At 38.6% G+C, this 16,215-nt stretch overlaps 1 protein-coding gene across 3 annotated transcripts in view; it reads left to right on the top strand.

Moving 5' to 3' along the window:
* Nucleotides 1-16,215, top strand: part of stau2 (staufen double-stranded RNA binding protein 2) — a 111,864-nt gene that overhangs the window by 59,107 nt on the left and 36,542 nt on the right. The window contains exon 13 of one of the 3 annotated variants that reach the window (XM_037693888.1): nucleotides 12,994-13,055. The exons of 1 other annotated variant lie outside the window; for it this stretch is intronic. In XM_037693888.1, coding sequence (XP_037549816.1) covers nucleotides 12,994-13,055 — 62 coding nt within the window. Of the gene's footprint in view, nucleotides 1-12,941; nucleotides 13,056-16,215 lie in introns of all 3 variants that reach the window. One more of the 3 variants, XM_037693886.1, reaches the window with a different exon arrangement.

Raw genomic sequence — 16,215 nt, 5'->3', positions numbered from 1 at the left:
CACTCGGCCTGTGTTTGCTTCCACGTGGGAGACAACCCGGTGTCTGTTTTAATCTGTGCAGTCCGATCTGCTGCGTGTACTGCAGCACTGATACCAGCGCCCGCTCATTTAGGCTACAGATGCTTTTTATCAGTTTGAGCGAAAACATTTTATCTTAACCTGCTGAGGGTTTCTTTGAAAGGCCTTTGTTATTGCTCTGAGCCTTCCTGTGTGGATGTAACTTGAGAGAGCTCTGCTGCCGCTCCAAGCACACACACACATGCACGCACAGCAGGTTCTGTTTAGTGGAAATGGATGAGCTGGGCAAAGCTCCTCTGTAAAGTTGGACTTCTCATAGTTACCTAAATTTATTAAGTATAACTCCTTCACATAGTTCTAACTTTATTTTTGCATGCGATTGCTTACAGACTGTTCTGTGAGGTAATACCCATGCAAGCATTACACTGTACTCACTTGTTCATGTGTGTGTGTCTTGTGTGTGCGTGCATGTGTCTCTGAAGTAAAAAAAATTCAGACTGTAATTGAGACATGCAGACAATGTGTGCACCATTCAGAGGATGTTTCATATCATGTGGGTTGATAATGAGAATAGTCATGTTCACCAAACTTCTTAAGGCTTTTGTACTCTTGGGTAGGTTTTCAGTACAAGCAGAGTTTTTATATTTTACCAAAATACTGCCTCATCATTTACTTTTATTTTCTTTTTCACGCTCATCAACTTGTAAGTGTTTTAATCTCCTGATGTTTAATTAATACAAAATTGATATCGTTTTTATGTAAGCTAAGCAACCGCTTCAGGCATTCATAGAAACCGGTTCAAGCTTACGCCCCTTAAGCCCCTCTTCTGATTTGATTTGAAAATAGCCTGTGGTGGAAGCAACAGTGCTGTACTCATGCCAACCAAAAGCAAGGACTCTGGCACCCATTTATGATCTGTTTGTAAGTGTATGAGTGCCTGTGTTTCTTAATATATTGCCAGAGGTGGTGTTGGCACAGACGAAAGTAGGGCAAAAACAACAACCAAAAAAAGCAGAAGTAATAGATAACACATGGAACAAGGATTAAGTACAACCCCAGTTCTGAAAAAGTTGGGACATCGTGTAAAATTTAAATAAAAACAAGGCAATGATTTTCAAATCTCATAATATATTTTATTCACAATGGAACAAATAAACAGATCAAATATTGAAGCTAGAAAATTGTACAATTTTATGGGGAACCCATAGGGTGAATTTCCATTTAAGGCAGCAACACATCTCAAAAAGGCTGTGTCAATAAATATGAATAAGAAACAGCTGGAGGGGCACTTTGCATTTATTTATGGAGGTTATTTAGGGTGCATTCACACCAGCCCTGTTTAGTCCACTTTAATCGAACTCTAGCTCGTTTTCCTAGAAAGTCCGGTTCGTTTAGGGAGGTGTGAACGAGCCATCGAACTCTGGCCCGGGCTAAAACCTAGGTCTCAGTCCGGTAGAAGCGAACTCCAGCGCGGTTCCAGTACAGTACCAAGGCTCTTCTCCCACGATTGCTCAGTTTGGCTGGACGGCAAGGTCTAGGAAGAGTTCTGGTCGTCCCAAACTTCTTCCATTTAAGGATTATGGAGGCCACTGAGCTCTTAGGAACATTGAGTGCTGCAGAAATTCTTTTGTAACTTTGGCCAGATCTGTGCCTTGCCACAATTCTGCCTCTGAGCTCCTTGGGCAGTTCCTTAGACTTCATGATTCTCATATGCTCTGACATGCACTGTGAGCTGCGAGTCTCATGTAGACAGGTGTGTGCCTGTCCTAATCAAGTCCAGCCAGTTTAATTAAACACAGCTGGACTCCATTTAAGGAGTAGAAACATCTCAAGGAGGATCAGAAGGAAATGTTGTGAATTAAATGAGTGTCAAAGGGTCTGAAAGGGGCTGGCTGCACTGACTCCCATGTGATATTTCACTTTTTCAATTTTAATAAATTTGCAAAAATTTCTACATTTCTGTTGTTTTTTTTTATGTCAAGATGGGGTGCTGAGTGTACATTAATGAGAAATAAAATGAACTTTTTTGATTTTAGTAAAAGACTGCAATGAAATAAATAGTGAAAATTTTAAAGGGGTCTGAATACTTTCCATACCCACTGTATATCTTAGTTTGAATTTTTGATAAACTATAGGCTAATCAAATAGGTGAAAAATAAAAAGCAAGTGCTCATGCTTGTAAGAAATTAATTAGGATGTAGTATATTGTCCAAAATATTATTTTTTACTGCATGCTAAGTTTTTAAAGACATATTTGTAACAGTTTGTATGCTGTTCAGCCATAACTTGGGTATACTGAAGCCCGAAAATATTTTAATTTGAAGAAAGTGTTTTTCCTCTTAAACTGAGTCTGCTTAGCAACCCAATGGTAATATTTACTAAACACCGTACCAACAAATTACATTTTCTTATGTCATTAGTATTTATTGTAAGATAAAATTGCTCTTTTTGTAAGAGTTAAAAACAACGGGACAGAACGGTTCTAAAACTCTAAGCCATATTCCTCAATAACTGGCAGGTAGAATGAATGTAACGCCTTTTTAATTTGATTAATACTCCTAAATGTGGACTCTTTTCTTATAATGGAAAATATGACAGAAGAGCTTTGTTTACTGTAGTATAGATTTCATCCAACTTGTAGTGTGGGCCAACATTAGGCCTAAAAAGACATTATTGCTCATGCAAAAGCTATACAGAAATAATTTTTAAAGTCAAATTTCAAAGTATCAGTCTTTACACTTCAGTAATAAATAAATGATTAATTAAAGACATTTAACTCATTACGCTTTAAATATGGTGGATAAAGGTTATACTGTATATAGTGTGAATGTTTATGAGGCATTGACACTTATCTTCCGTACGTTTCTCATTCCATAATTTTTGTGCTATTTCAACAAATCCTATAACGTTCAGCTCATTCAGGAGAAAGATGCTTTGACTTTTGGTACTGGTGCAACTTTAGCCTTTTGAAATATTTATCCTTTTCTGTTACTTTTTTCTCCTCAGAAAATGAATTGAGCTCAATTTACATCCTTCACGTCTTTAGATCTGTTTACAACCTTTTACTGCTCCTTTCACATTTTGTTCTGGTTCAGCTTCTTTCAGCTCTCTGATACATTTTTTTTTTTTTTTTAATTCAGCAACTTTCAGCTAATTTCACCTTTTTTCAGCTGTTTTGTGATCATTTTAGATTCTTTCTGCTAACTACAACATTTTTGTTCTAACTTATTTTGGCTAATTTCAGCTTGTGTTTCTTTCAGCTCATTTCTGCTAGTTTCGGCCTTTTCTGCTCTTTCAGCTACTATTTAACTCTTGATGCTAATTTTAGCTTTTTCAACTAATGCCACTTTTTATGTGCTCATTTCAGTTCTTTCTGTTTTCTTCTGGTAGTTTCAGCTTCTTTCTGCCTTTTCAGGTACTTTTCAGCAATTTTTTTTAGCTGATTTCAGCCTTTTTTTTGCTAATTTCCCTAATTTGAGCTAATTTCTGCTTATTTAAACCTAATACTGCAAATATGTTTTCTTTCTGCTTTCTTCTGCTAAGTTAGGCTTGTTCTTCCATTTCAGCATGTTTTTAGCAAATTTCAGCCATTTTTCAGCAAGTTTTTCTGCAATAAGCATTCACACTGCATTTTCGCAAATGCAATGTCTCTACTTCTATTACATGAATGTTCCAGGTTTTGTATTTATTATTTCTGTTGATTAAACACCCAACATATCTAAAATTTTAGTCAGCTGCTTCTTTTTAAGCCTCAACAAGTTTAACAAGGAAGACCGATTAAGAGAAAGGGGAGGGATTTACTCTTCGCTGAGCTGAAATCAAAACTTTTGGGTTGGAAATCCCGTGTAAATGAAAACACTCTCCTTGGCGGGAGGCTGGTGTTGATATCCATTCACTGCAGTTCCCAGGATTTCTCACACTTTCACATTGTTTGTTCTTCTCGCTCCCCACTTCCTTCATCGGCTGTGTCGGGGAAAAAAAAAATCCCACTTCAAGCAGTGCCGACTACACCTAGCACCCTGCCTGGTAGTTTCTACGCACACGCCAACACACCCTTTTTCCTCTTGCTTCTCCTTCCCTGATCTCCTTTGCTCATCTCTCTGTATCAAGATCAAACGAGTGATCCGGTGCAAGCGTTCAAAGGCTAACAGTTTGTTCCCAACCTTCTTGTCATCGTCTCATTCCTCCACACTCTGTTTACTCAGGGATTTGCTTCAGAAAATACATCTTGGGATGACTAACCTCGCCACGTTTTAATTCTGCGGCACGGTGATGGCTTCCAGCTGCAGTCTGTGGCATATTTGTGTGAGGAGCGATTTTCGAAAACAAGTTTTTGTCGGTGGTATAAATCAGACCGCTAATGCTGTGCTGGCTTGGTGCGCAGTCACTGCTTACACGGTGGCCCTCTGTACGCCTGTTGATGTGTGCGCCTGCGTCTGTGTGTGCCTTAAAAAACTGAGGGATGATGTTTATACACCGCAATCAAGCCAATTTGCAAGCCTTTAAATCAGTTACTCTCAAATGCCAGCACAGCAAATTGCACATTTGAATATGCAGCATAATCAGTTCTTGCTTGCCTTTGTTATTTTATTTTTTTGTATTTTTCGTTACATCCATCATATTTTACTGAATTCTGAACACTTGACAGTGATGGTGGTTGTGTGCCAGCTCGGTCTCAGCGTTAGGAGATGCAGTGTGTGTAAACCGAGGTACTTGGTTTGGAATTTTAAACAATACTCTGCATCCTCCGCACGCAAGTTACTCTTCTCAGAAAAGCTCAGGCTTGTACTCAACAAGCTCTTTCACAAGACAAACTCCCCAAGTGTTCTCGTGATATTTTACCGAGGGGGAGAATAATTTTAGACAAAGACAAATTTGTGGTGTCTTTGCCTAAAACTCTCTAAATATTTGTTTTGTACCAGCACAACAAACCCAGGAAACAATTCAGAAGTTAAACTCAATGGTTAGATTAAATCTAAACCTTGTTTTCTAGTCATTCTTACTTGTCAATGTTCAGCAAGTTTACATTCTGAATTGTCTATAACAATTATACTGTTTCCAGAAAATTCAAGGACAATAATGAGAACATTCATTCATTCATTCAACCTTTATTTAAACAGGTTAGTCTCATTGAGCCACGAGGACTCATTTACAAGAGAGGCCTGGATTTTAACAGAGTGATGACAACAGTGGTTAACAAAGACAACAATAGACATTTACAAATCATTCATACAAATTTAAGTTTTTTTTTTCCAACTTGAAATTGGATCTATTACCAAAAAATTGTTATATCAAGACATAAAAGTCCCTGCGTCAGGTCTACCTTTAACTTTATTTTACATTGTAAAAGCAGTATAAAACTATAAGGATGTTGTTTTGTCCAAAGGTTGTAGACATTTTACATATTTCTATTATTTTAAGAAATATACAAAAACATAACTCCCTTTAGAAGAAAAAAAACCCCTTTTTTTTATTTATTTGAAGGAATGCTATAAACTTGACGATTTTGTTTTGCCCAGTTTAGCACTTTAGTTGCCTGCTTTCCTTTATTTAGTTTGAATTTGAGTTTTTACTTTCATAGCACCCATCCCTGTTTCTTTACTTTGCGCAGAAAATAAAAATCCTTACAGCCAAAACAACAGCCCTTCTGCCAGTATTTGTAATTGATATTCAATTCAGTTCAGTTTATTTATATAGCGCCAAGTCACCACAGAAGTAATCTCAGGGCACTTTACATAAACATTCATATATAAAAAGTAACATTATTTAACTGAGGAGCAGACTGCTTTGAGTTTAACTTCATCGCAGACTCTCGTCTTGAGCAAGCATGAAGGCGACAGTGGAAAGGAAAAACTCCCTCATGAGAAAGAAACCTTTAGCAGAACCAAGCTCTGACAAGCGGCCATCTGCTTCGACCGGCTGAGTTTAATAGGACAGGAAGGAGGAACAGATACACAATGGCAGGTCAGGAATCACAATAAATAATATAAAATGAAAACTATTTAATTATAACAATTCATTTTTAAGAAATTAGGTCTATGGCAGCATAACAAGCCAACCCAAACTTTAGGGTTTATAAAAAAGGAAAGTCTTAAGCCCAGTCTTAAAACTAGACAATGCGTCAGCTTTACAGACAGAAATTGGACGGTGGTTCCACAAAAGAGAAGCCTGGTAACTGAAAGCTCTGCCTCCCTTTCAGCTCTTGGAAACTCTAGGAACCGCAAGTAAACCTTCAGTCTGAGAGCAAAATGCTCTGTTAGGAAAATATGTAACAGTAAGATCTGTAATATAAGATGGAGCTAGGTTGTTGAGAGCTTTGTAGGTTAGAAGTAAGATTTTAAATTCTATTCTGGATGCAACAGGGAGCCAATGAAGAGAAGCTAAAACTGGAGAAATATTGAAAATATTCCTCTTTAGAAAAGTTTGGCTTCATAAGAATGCTCTCCAGTGTCTGTTTTCTGGTCAGTTATTTTTAACTTGCTCTTGAGAAACCGACTTCTCATACACAGACTGATCTCAGACTTGCTTTGTCTCGTCTTGTTAGGACTGAAATGCTGAGTGGGTTTTTCGGAGTAAAACCTTTGTTGTCCTCAACATCCTGCTATTACTGGAAGGGGAAGGAAGATTAACAGTGCTCTTAAATACTCTTGACCCCAGTGAAGTGGCTATTTGTGGAGCCTAATTGCTTTTCACCAACAATGTCAGCTTTCCACAGCTGAGAGGGCTAGCTAATTAGTGAAAGTTATTTCCGTGTTCTTTGATGATCATCTTGCTCTCAAGTTAGTTTTTTTTTTTAGTCTTCCAGCTATTCTTCTGTGTGTTTCTGATCTATTTCAACTTAAATAATGTAGCATTGTTTACCCCTCATATTGTTCATTTCCATCCTTCTTGATATGTATTTTTGTCATATTTATTTCAGTGCCGATATCTAATCATAGGTGCAGATGCATGTTTGTTTCACACATTTTAGCATGCTTTTGTCAAAGCTGATTTTATTATTGCTTTAGTGTGTGCATGTTTACATTTGTTCAAATGAAGGAGGCTATTGCTATTAAAAAAGGGACCATCCTGCTTTAGAAGCCAGATGTCAGAGGTCACTCCACATTAGTGCCGCCGATCAATTGCAGGTCTTGCATAACTTTCCTGCTTCTTTGTCTCAGAAGGAAGTGGATTAGAGACTGTTTTGTGATGAACCCAGGGATGATTAGTTGGGCTTGTTTAGAATGCATGCACTCACAGATGCATACAAACATGCACTCAAAACAGACGGGCTGGGTTTAGGAATAGGCATTTTGTTTTTAAGACACTCATTATTTTAGTTTCTGCTAAATCATCGCAAATGAGATAATCCTGTGGGGTTCTTTGATGCTGCTAGGTTTGTCAATTTTCTCTCCTAATTGCTGGTCATAGTCATAGTAAAACCTCTGAGTAATCAGCCACTTCGACTATTTCATCAAAAATACACCAAAAGCAAAAACCTCTGAGTGATGTTTGGTGACCTGCCAATTTAGCTATTGTTAGCAGAATTTGGCTGGCTATTGAAGCACATCATGTTTATGTATGTAATCCAATATCACTTACAGTTTTAAAGCAGCAATGTTTCCAGGTTTAGAGTTCTCTGAAAGGAATAAAAAGGAGGAAAAAGCTTTATAGCATACAGTCTACAGCTCATTAGAGTGAATTTCTGAGTTTATTTTGATTATTTGTAGTACTTTCTTCCCATTCTTGTATTTGAAGGTGTTGATGGAAGTAAATTTCATCATATCTTTACAAGAGAACTGAAGAAAAAAATAGGAAGAATCTTCAACTTGTTGATTAGTTTTGATACAAGACCAACAAATTTTAAGATAAATGCAACTGGCAATATTGAAAAAGATCATAGGTCAGTATTAAATCTTTAAAAATTTCCATCCATCTATTCATCCATTATCTTCTGCTTGTTCCAAAGTTGGGTCATGGCGGCAGCAGCTTGAGCAGGGAAGCCCTGACATCTCTTTCCACAGCCATCTCTTCCAGTTCTTCTGGGAAGATTCCAGCCCAGGCCAACCAGGAGACAGTCTCTCCAGTGTGTCCTGGGTCTTCTCCGGGGTCTCCTCCCAGTTGGACATGTCCGAAACACCTCCCTTGGGAGGCATCTTGGGAGCATCCTTACCAGATGCCCGAACCACCTCAACTGGCTCCTCTCAATGTGAAGGAGCAGTGGTTTAACTCCAAGTCTCTCCTGGATAACTGAACTTCTTACCTTATCTCACCAATCCGTCTGTCAATCTCACGCTTCATTTTTCCCCCGCTCGTGAACAAAACCCCAAGATACTTGAACTCCTGCACTTGAGGCAGAAACTCACTCTCAATCCAAAGGGATCAATCCACCTTTTTATAACTGCGGACTGTGGCCTCAGATTTGGAGGTGCTGATTCTCATGCCAGGTTCTTCACACTCAGCTGCAAACTGCTTCAGGGAGAGCTGAAGATCACAGCATGATGACACCAACAGCACTACTTCATCTGCAAAGAGCAGAGATGGAATCCTGAGGCCATCGAACCTGACTCCCTCCGCCCCCTGGCTGCACCAAGAAATTATGTCCATTAAAGATATCATAGAATCAATGAAAATGGACAGCCCTGGCAGAGTCCACCTCCCACCCTGGCGGAGTTTACCTCCCACCCTGGAGGGGTCCGACTTACTGCCGGCAATGCGAACCAAACTCTTTTATCGGTTGTACAGGGACCAAACAGCCCATAGCAATGGGCCCCCAATTCCTTACTCGTGAAGCACCTCCCACAGTGTGCCCCGAGGAGCATAGTCAGTCATCTTCTTCAAGTCCACAAAACACATTTAGACTAGATGGGAATACTCCCATGACCCCTCAAGGACCTAGTGAGATTAAAGAGCTGGCCCAGTGTTCCACAGCCAGGATCAAACCCACATTGTTCCTCCTGGATCTGAGGTTCAACCAATGATTGGACTCAATTCTCCAATACCCCTGAATAGACCTTACCAGGGACGGTAAGTAGAGTGATGCCCCTATAATTGGAGCACATCCTACGGTTACACTTTTTGAAAGGGGGAACAACCACCCCAGTCTGCCCATCCAATGGTACTGCCCCCGATGTCCACGCAATGTTGCAAAGCTGTGCCAACCAAGACAGCCCCACAACATCCACAGCCTTAAGGAAATCATGGCAAATCTTCAATCAATCAATCAATCAATCAACTTTATTTATATAGCACATTTTAAAAACCACAAGGGTAGCCAAAGTGCTGCACAATAAAACAATAAAAACATACAAAGCATACACAAAGAAACATAAAAACCATTCACATACCAGTTTCACAGCAGGCGTATTAAAAAGCCATAAAAGATAAGATCACGTGTTAAAAGCCAAAAAATAAAAGTGTGTCTTTAAAAGAGATTTAAAAACAGGAAGAGAGGAGGCCTGTCTGACACTCAAGGGTAAAGTGTTCCACAACCTGGGAGCAACAACAGCAAACGCTCTGTCACCTCTGAGCTTCAGCCTAGTTTTAGGGACCGTCAGCAGCAGCTGATCAGCTGATCGTAGGGATCGGGGTGGACAGTAAGGCTGAAGCAGCTCAGACAGATATGGTGGGGCAAGGTTGTTCAGACATTTAAAAACAAACAGCTCTTGTCCATCTCCAGAGCCTTGCTGCCTACTCTGACTCAATGTCCCCCGCCTCAGCTGGGATGTGGCTAAAGTTCTCCCGAAGGTGTAGATTAAAGATCGTTCTGACAGGTTCTTCTGCTAGGGTTCACAGCAAACTCTCATTATCTCATTACCTGTTTGTGTCTACGGGGTCAGTCTGGCATCTTCCCCCACTATCTGGCGATCAGTTAACTTATCCCAAGAGCCAGCTTTGGTAAGCCAGAGTCAGTGCACCAAGGCCCCCACCTTCATCCATTGCCCATGGCATCATGTACTCATGTACTCAACTCGTATGGCCCCTCCTGCAGGTGGTGGGCCCACAGGAAGGCAAGTCCCTGTTGCTTGTTTGGTCTGAGCCCGACCAGGCCCATGGGTAGAGACCCAGTCAGCAGACGGTGGCCGACGAGATCCTCCCCCAAGCCTGGCTCCAGGGTGGGGCCCCGGTAACTCACGTCTGGGCAAGGAAAACTTTGCTTGTTATTTATTTATTTTTAATCCGCTTATTTAAAAATACTTGTTGTAAATCTCACTTAACAAACATATAACTAAAAGCTATTTGTAAATGCCCATCACATTTAATTTTAATATTTATTAATAAACAAAACTCAAACAAGAAACTTTAGAAAAATTATAGAGTTGTCTTTATGCATTTGGAGAAAACCATCATATTTATCAAAGCCATGACACAAGCGCTGATCAAAGGACTGTTTTAGTCCTAAAACATGAAAAATAATGTAACAGTTAAATAGTTTTAATATTAATACCACGAACCTTAAAAAAACTCTTTTTGATGTTTGTTTACAAAAGTTTGTAACCAGGACCAATTGATCCCTGGCAACTTAAAATTACCTTATTTTGTACTTTAAAGTTTAAATTTGAATTTATTTGAAATTTAATAAATACATATATTTATCTTTTCACAACTAAAAAGCTTTAAGACCAGAGATACGTCTTCCAGTGCCATCAAAGTGGCTCCATTTCAGCTGGAGTCTGTGCAACAGATGAACCGAGCAAAGTGCCCACTGACCAGCATGATTAAATCATACATCACAGGCCCCTAAAAAAAGATGTGGAAAAAAACACAAGTCACATTTAAAACACAGTTTATAATTACTCTCAGCTCCTTCATGTTCTGTATTTCCAAACTTTCCAGCATAGAGATTTTGTAACCATTTTTTTGTATTGTTACTATGAAGCTACTCCCCGTTTTTTCTTCTTTTTCCCTCTTTTTTATGTTGAAGTCTGGATAATTTATTAGAGATTACCCTGTCTGGGAAGGCTTTTTCTATAGCTCACTTTACTACATTCATCATTCATCCTCATAACAGATAGCATTCCACATTTATCACCGTGCGCCCGTCTCATCTGAACACCCATGCATGCCAGCATGTGTTGGACGTATGCATTGCGTGGTTGTTCGTGCTTATGTGGACAAGTATTCCTACCTCACTGTGTTTGTGTGTGAATTATGATAGGCCAGCCAGACTTCCATGTGTCTGACTGGCTGATCATAAATTATTCTGAAAGAAACCACACACACCCCCACACACACAAACTCTGGAAGCTTTCAGTCACAGGTCGTATACAGCCGATCGGTTTGTGCGTGCACGTGCATCCACACAGAGAGCCACAAAGTAATGGGCTCGATAAGATCAAACTTTGATCCAGTGAAGGTGTACAAACACAAACTGTATGCAGTCTTGTTTATTAAACGTTTTCTGTCACTTAAAAATTCTCTGGCAAAATAAAGATTCAGTGTAGCAAGCCATAATATTCATTGGAAATAAATATAAATGCTGCTAATAGGAAGCAGCATCATCATTCAGAGTTCAACTTGAAGCCAGATCATGCTGCCCTCCAAGTAAAATGGTCTTCCAGCTCAGAAGAGACTGTTGGGGGACTTTGTTCTCTCTTCTGATAAGTTTTGTTTAAAGTCCTACGGTCTTAGGTTAGACATATTCTGCTGCTTGGAAATGTCTCAGCCCTGTGATTTACTGCTTCACAGTTCTTTAAAATATACATTTATTAATAAGAAAATCAACAAACTTGGTCCTTCTTGTCTTTCGTAACGTTTCTTTTACCGCATTAACAATTATTCTACTCCAATCTATAATATAATTAAAATAGAAATGATGTTTGTTTGTTTTTTTCATCATACTGTTAGGTTAAGTGATAAGGATTTCTCTCTGGCAAATACGAATATATAGGAATCAAGATAACTGATTATCAATATACAATATAGGCCCAATTTCATCCCATTTTATTCATAACTGTAACAGTGGATTATCCACAAGAAACCTACTCAAATTAGATAAAACAAATTAAAACAATTGTTACACCTTTTTCTAGTAACTTCCATCTAGTCATGGGGTGGGTAAGCAGAGGCTAGAGAAAATGGGCCTGTGATCGGAATGTCACTGGTTCGACTCCCCGGACCGACAACGTCAAAATTTGAAACACCCACACCTGCCTCCACCCTCATTTGCCCTATTCTGGGCTCTTGAGCAGGGCTCTTAACCCCCAACATCTGCTCCTCCGGGCGCCCTAGATGGCGGATCTCTGCTCCACACAGAGGGCTGTGGTAGCTCGTTGGTCTGTGGTTGTGTCAGGAAGAGCATCCGGCGTAAAAAACATTGCCACGTCTTCTTGCGAGTTTGTTCACTATGATGACCCCGGAAGAAGGAAGCAACTGAAAGAAGAAAAACAATATTCTAGTCAACTTCCTTTTAGGTCTTTTGGTGTTACGCTAAAAACAAGCACCACGTCATAATGGAGTCATAGTAAGTGCTGTTTGATTGACACATGAGTGTGACGCCAATTTCTGCTTAATTGGTTCATTATACTTAGGCCTGAGTGATCCTGATTTGTTTTAAAGTGGCAATAACTGATCACTAGTAGTTGGCCAACCAATTAGTCACCCATGATAATATTAATTTTATTAATTTTATTAATTTTATTAATTTTATAGCGCTGAAATTATCTCATTGCTAATAAAACTTGACTCAGCTGGGTAGTTTGAAGTTTATTTAGTTATAAAAGTAAACATTTTACTTTGTATTAAGAGCCCTCAAACTAATTGCCTTCCATTGCGTGTGCTGTAGAGTAATTATCAACAAATACAACGCCATGACAATTAGACATGCAAGATTAGATATGAAGCCAACCACATTTCTGAAATCGCAGGCTTGTATCTCACTGCACACCTGAGATGTTTCCATTCCTGTCTAGGTCATGGATTTGATTTTTTTTTTCTCCCCCCAGGTGCAGTACAGTGATGCACAGAATGGGAAGGAGTTTGTGACCTACTTGACCTTATCCCCAGTGCAAATGACTTTCCACGGCACCGGGAGCACCCTCCAAGCCAGCCACGACCAGGTAAGTTTATGTGCAAATATTAATGTTTTTTTTTACCTTTATCATTTAGTGTTTTAACCGTTATTTATTCTTGCTCTGTCTAAACACTTCCATTAGAAAATAAATAGGAAGGTTTTGAACTATACGTAACTGTTATTTTGCATAAATGCGACAACAAATTTCAATCTAAAACAGTTAGCATTTTGATTTTGCATAGCGATACTAAACACACATTAGTGTATCAGTTACAAAGCTATTTCTAATCCACTATAACTTGATGTATCTCATTGATACTTTAAACATAATTTTTCTTAAGTGAAATAATAGTATTAAAAAAACATGAATTAATGGGCCCTGTGATGGACTTGCGACCTGTCCAGGGTGTACCCCGCCCCTCGCACAGTGATTGCCGGACATGGGCACCGGCGACCCCCGTGACCCAAAATGAAAGAAGCGGGTAAAAGATAATGGCTGGATGGATGAATTAATGGGAGTTGATCTCATTGAGGGATAGGTGCAGTATTTGATTCCAGTGAAACAGATGATGCTGCGTTCACTGACATTATGGAACTTTTAAAGTTTAGTGCTAAATGCTCTTGCTCATGTTTTATTTTAGGTTTTTCCTTTATAGATGTTCCACTACTGCACCATTACAAGAAGTGTAATGAAATGATGCTACATCTGATAGAAAAAGCCCATTGTTTCTACATCCCTCAGAAAAATATGATTACATTAATGTGTATCACTTGATGATTCTGGGATGAGACTTTGACAACGATTCACATTACTTTATTAACAAGGATATATTTGGCTCTGCAACGTTAATGTTTAATCTCAGAGCATCCAAGCCACCTGTAATAATAGGGCTTCTAGTGTTTTAATTCGTTCCACTGCAAACATCTGATGGAGTATCTTTCCAACTTGGTATGAACCTCTCGTTTTTTCTCCCCTTTCTCCCTGTCTAGTTTTCTCACTCATTCTCTTATGCATACTCCCTGTATTCTGAAGGAGGCTCTTTGTCTTGTGTTGCCCAAGCAGAAAACCAGTTGCTTACATTCTATCATCTAAACATAGGACGCCCCTTTGTTCAGCAGTCTTCAAAGCTTTAATAAAGGGCCGACTCAGCCCCGAATGGGACAGCTGACGGGGGGCTAGTGTCGCCACCGCTAATGGAGAGCCAAGCCAATATAGGGCAGGCAGGTCTGCGTCCTTGGGACCTGTTGTTGCCAGGAGCACTGGGGCATGACCGACTGTTAGAGAAGGCCTTTCTTTTCCTCTTCTCAGTACAGTGAAGAGTTTGGCCACAAAGGGAGCACCTAACAATAAGGGGGTCAACGTCGGCAGCCCCTCAAATCCCAACATATGCACAGACCTTAAGGCGTCGCCTCTTCACGATGGTGCATGGATAGGGGCACAGACACTAGATATGCATACTAAGGATGGGTGTGCTGTTGTGGTACAAGTAAAGCCCTCACAGTTGGCATATTAAGTTCCCTAATCTGCTGGTGCATGTTCGGGATCTCTTTGCACAGTTTATGCTGGTGTATTGTGTTTCTTAGATGTTAATCTGTAGTTTGAGAGAGTTCCACATGTTTCCTACAACGTCTGTAGACCTTACCACTAACTTTTACACTCAAAACAAAATATTCAATTAGCTGCTATAAATGTGATGACGTAGAAGGAGGAATATGTTCCTGGAGCCTGCCGCTGTTTCTGCACGCACAGTTTACAAGCCGGCATCGAGATACAGTCAGTGTCAAACTATATATTTCAGATAATTTCCTGCAGCATTATTTGTGCTTCTGGGAAGGTCGGTGTCATTTATTTAAAGCAACGGACAAAGATCATTGGTCAAAGGAAATTAGCGCACCTGTTAGCATGATGTATTAAAGAGATGGGATCAATATATTACCGGTAATTGCACTTTGGAATAATTTCACGAAATAACAGAACTTTAATTTTTCTTCAAAGATCTGCTTTTATGTTTGTTTTTTGCAGTATGATCTTGGCTTCTTAATAAATCAATGAAATAGTTTCAGCATTTTTTTTTTTTAATCGAGTACATTAAATAAATGTCTTCTTATGTCACTTATTGATTTCCCCTGTTGTCCAGACCATTACCATAGTTTAAAGTTAATAGATTGAGTTTATCAGATATTTATTACTTAATTACCCAATTATTAAAGTCTAAAATGCAGTATATTGCTATCCAACATGTTGTTTCTAAACAAGGGGTTCGCAAATATTTTGGGTTCAGAGACCCCTTACAGAAGAGAAAAAGTTTCAGGGACCCGCTCATAACCCTGTTTATTAAATAATTTTCTTCAGTTTGTCTCTTTAATGCAATGGAAATATTTGTGTAACATAAATACTTAAGGCCTGTTCTTTAATAGTGTTAATACAATTTTTATACTTTTAAACTGTTTTTCATTGAAGAAACACTTAATTAACAAAATGTTTAATTTCAACTTCCAAAAGTTACAGTTTTGAGAAAATTAACAGTTTCATAAAACACTTTAAAACTTTACCTGTTAACATAATAAACATAATAAATGTATTGCCACTTCTTCAAATTATTACAGAAAACTCTTTGCATAAAACTGAACAGAATCGTAACAGCAGTAGTCAGACCAAGTAACGGGGCTTAATTTGTAAACCAGTCAATGCTGGAATGCAAATAGAGGAGGGAGGGGTCTGCCCCCAGAAAATTTGAATAAATTAAATGTGATTTCCTGCATTTTGGTGTATTTTAATGGGTTGTTAAACATCTGTGTGCTTGTAAAGAAAAATATGTACACACGTTTATATATATATATATATATATATATATATATATATATATATTTTTTTTTTTTTTTTTTTTTTTGGACCCCCAAGCACCTGGGGGGTCCGGGGACCCCAGTTTGAGAACTACTGCTCTAAACAACATTAATTTCTGTATGTCAAGAAGGTCACTGTAGTATTACAACTGTAGCCAACTTGGCAAACATCATTAGGCATTTTTTTACATTTTCACAATATAATATAACAATAAGATGTTAGTCCTTTGAATACTTACCATTTTTTGCTGTCACTTATTTAAAATGTGTTTTTTCACACATATATATATATATGTGTGTATGTATGTATGTATGTATATATATATATATATATATATATATATATATATATATATATATAT

Source organism: Nematolebias whitei, chromosome 20, assembly GCF_014905685.2.
Source record: "Nematolebias whitei isolate Nwh7 chromosome 20, NemWhi1, whole genome shotgun sequence".
Classification (NCBI taxonomy): domain Eukaryota; kingdom Metazoa; phylum Chordata; class Actinopteri; order Cyprinodontiformes; family Rivulidae; genus Nematolebias; species Nematolebias whitei.
Note: the sequence above shows the minus strand (reverse complement) of the source record. Positions and strands in the feature narration are given on the sequence as shown.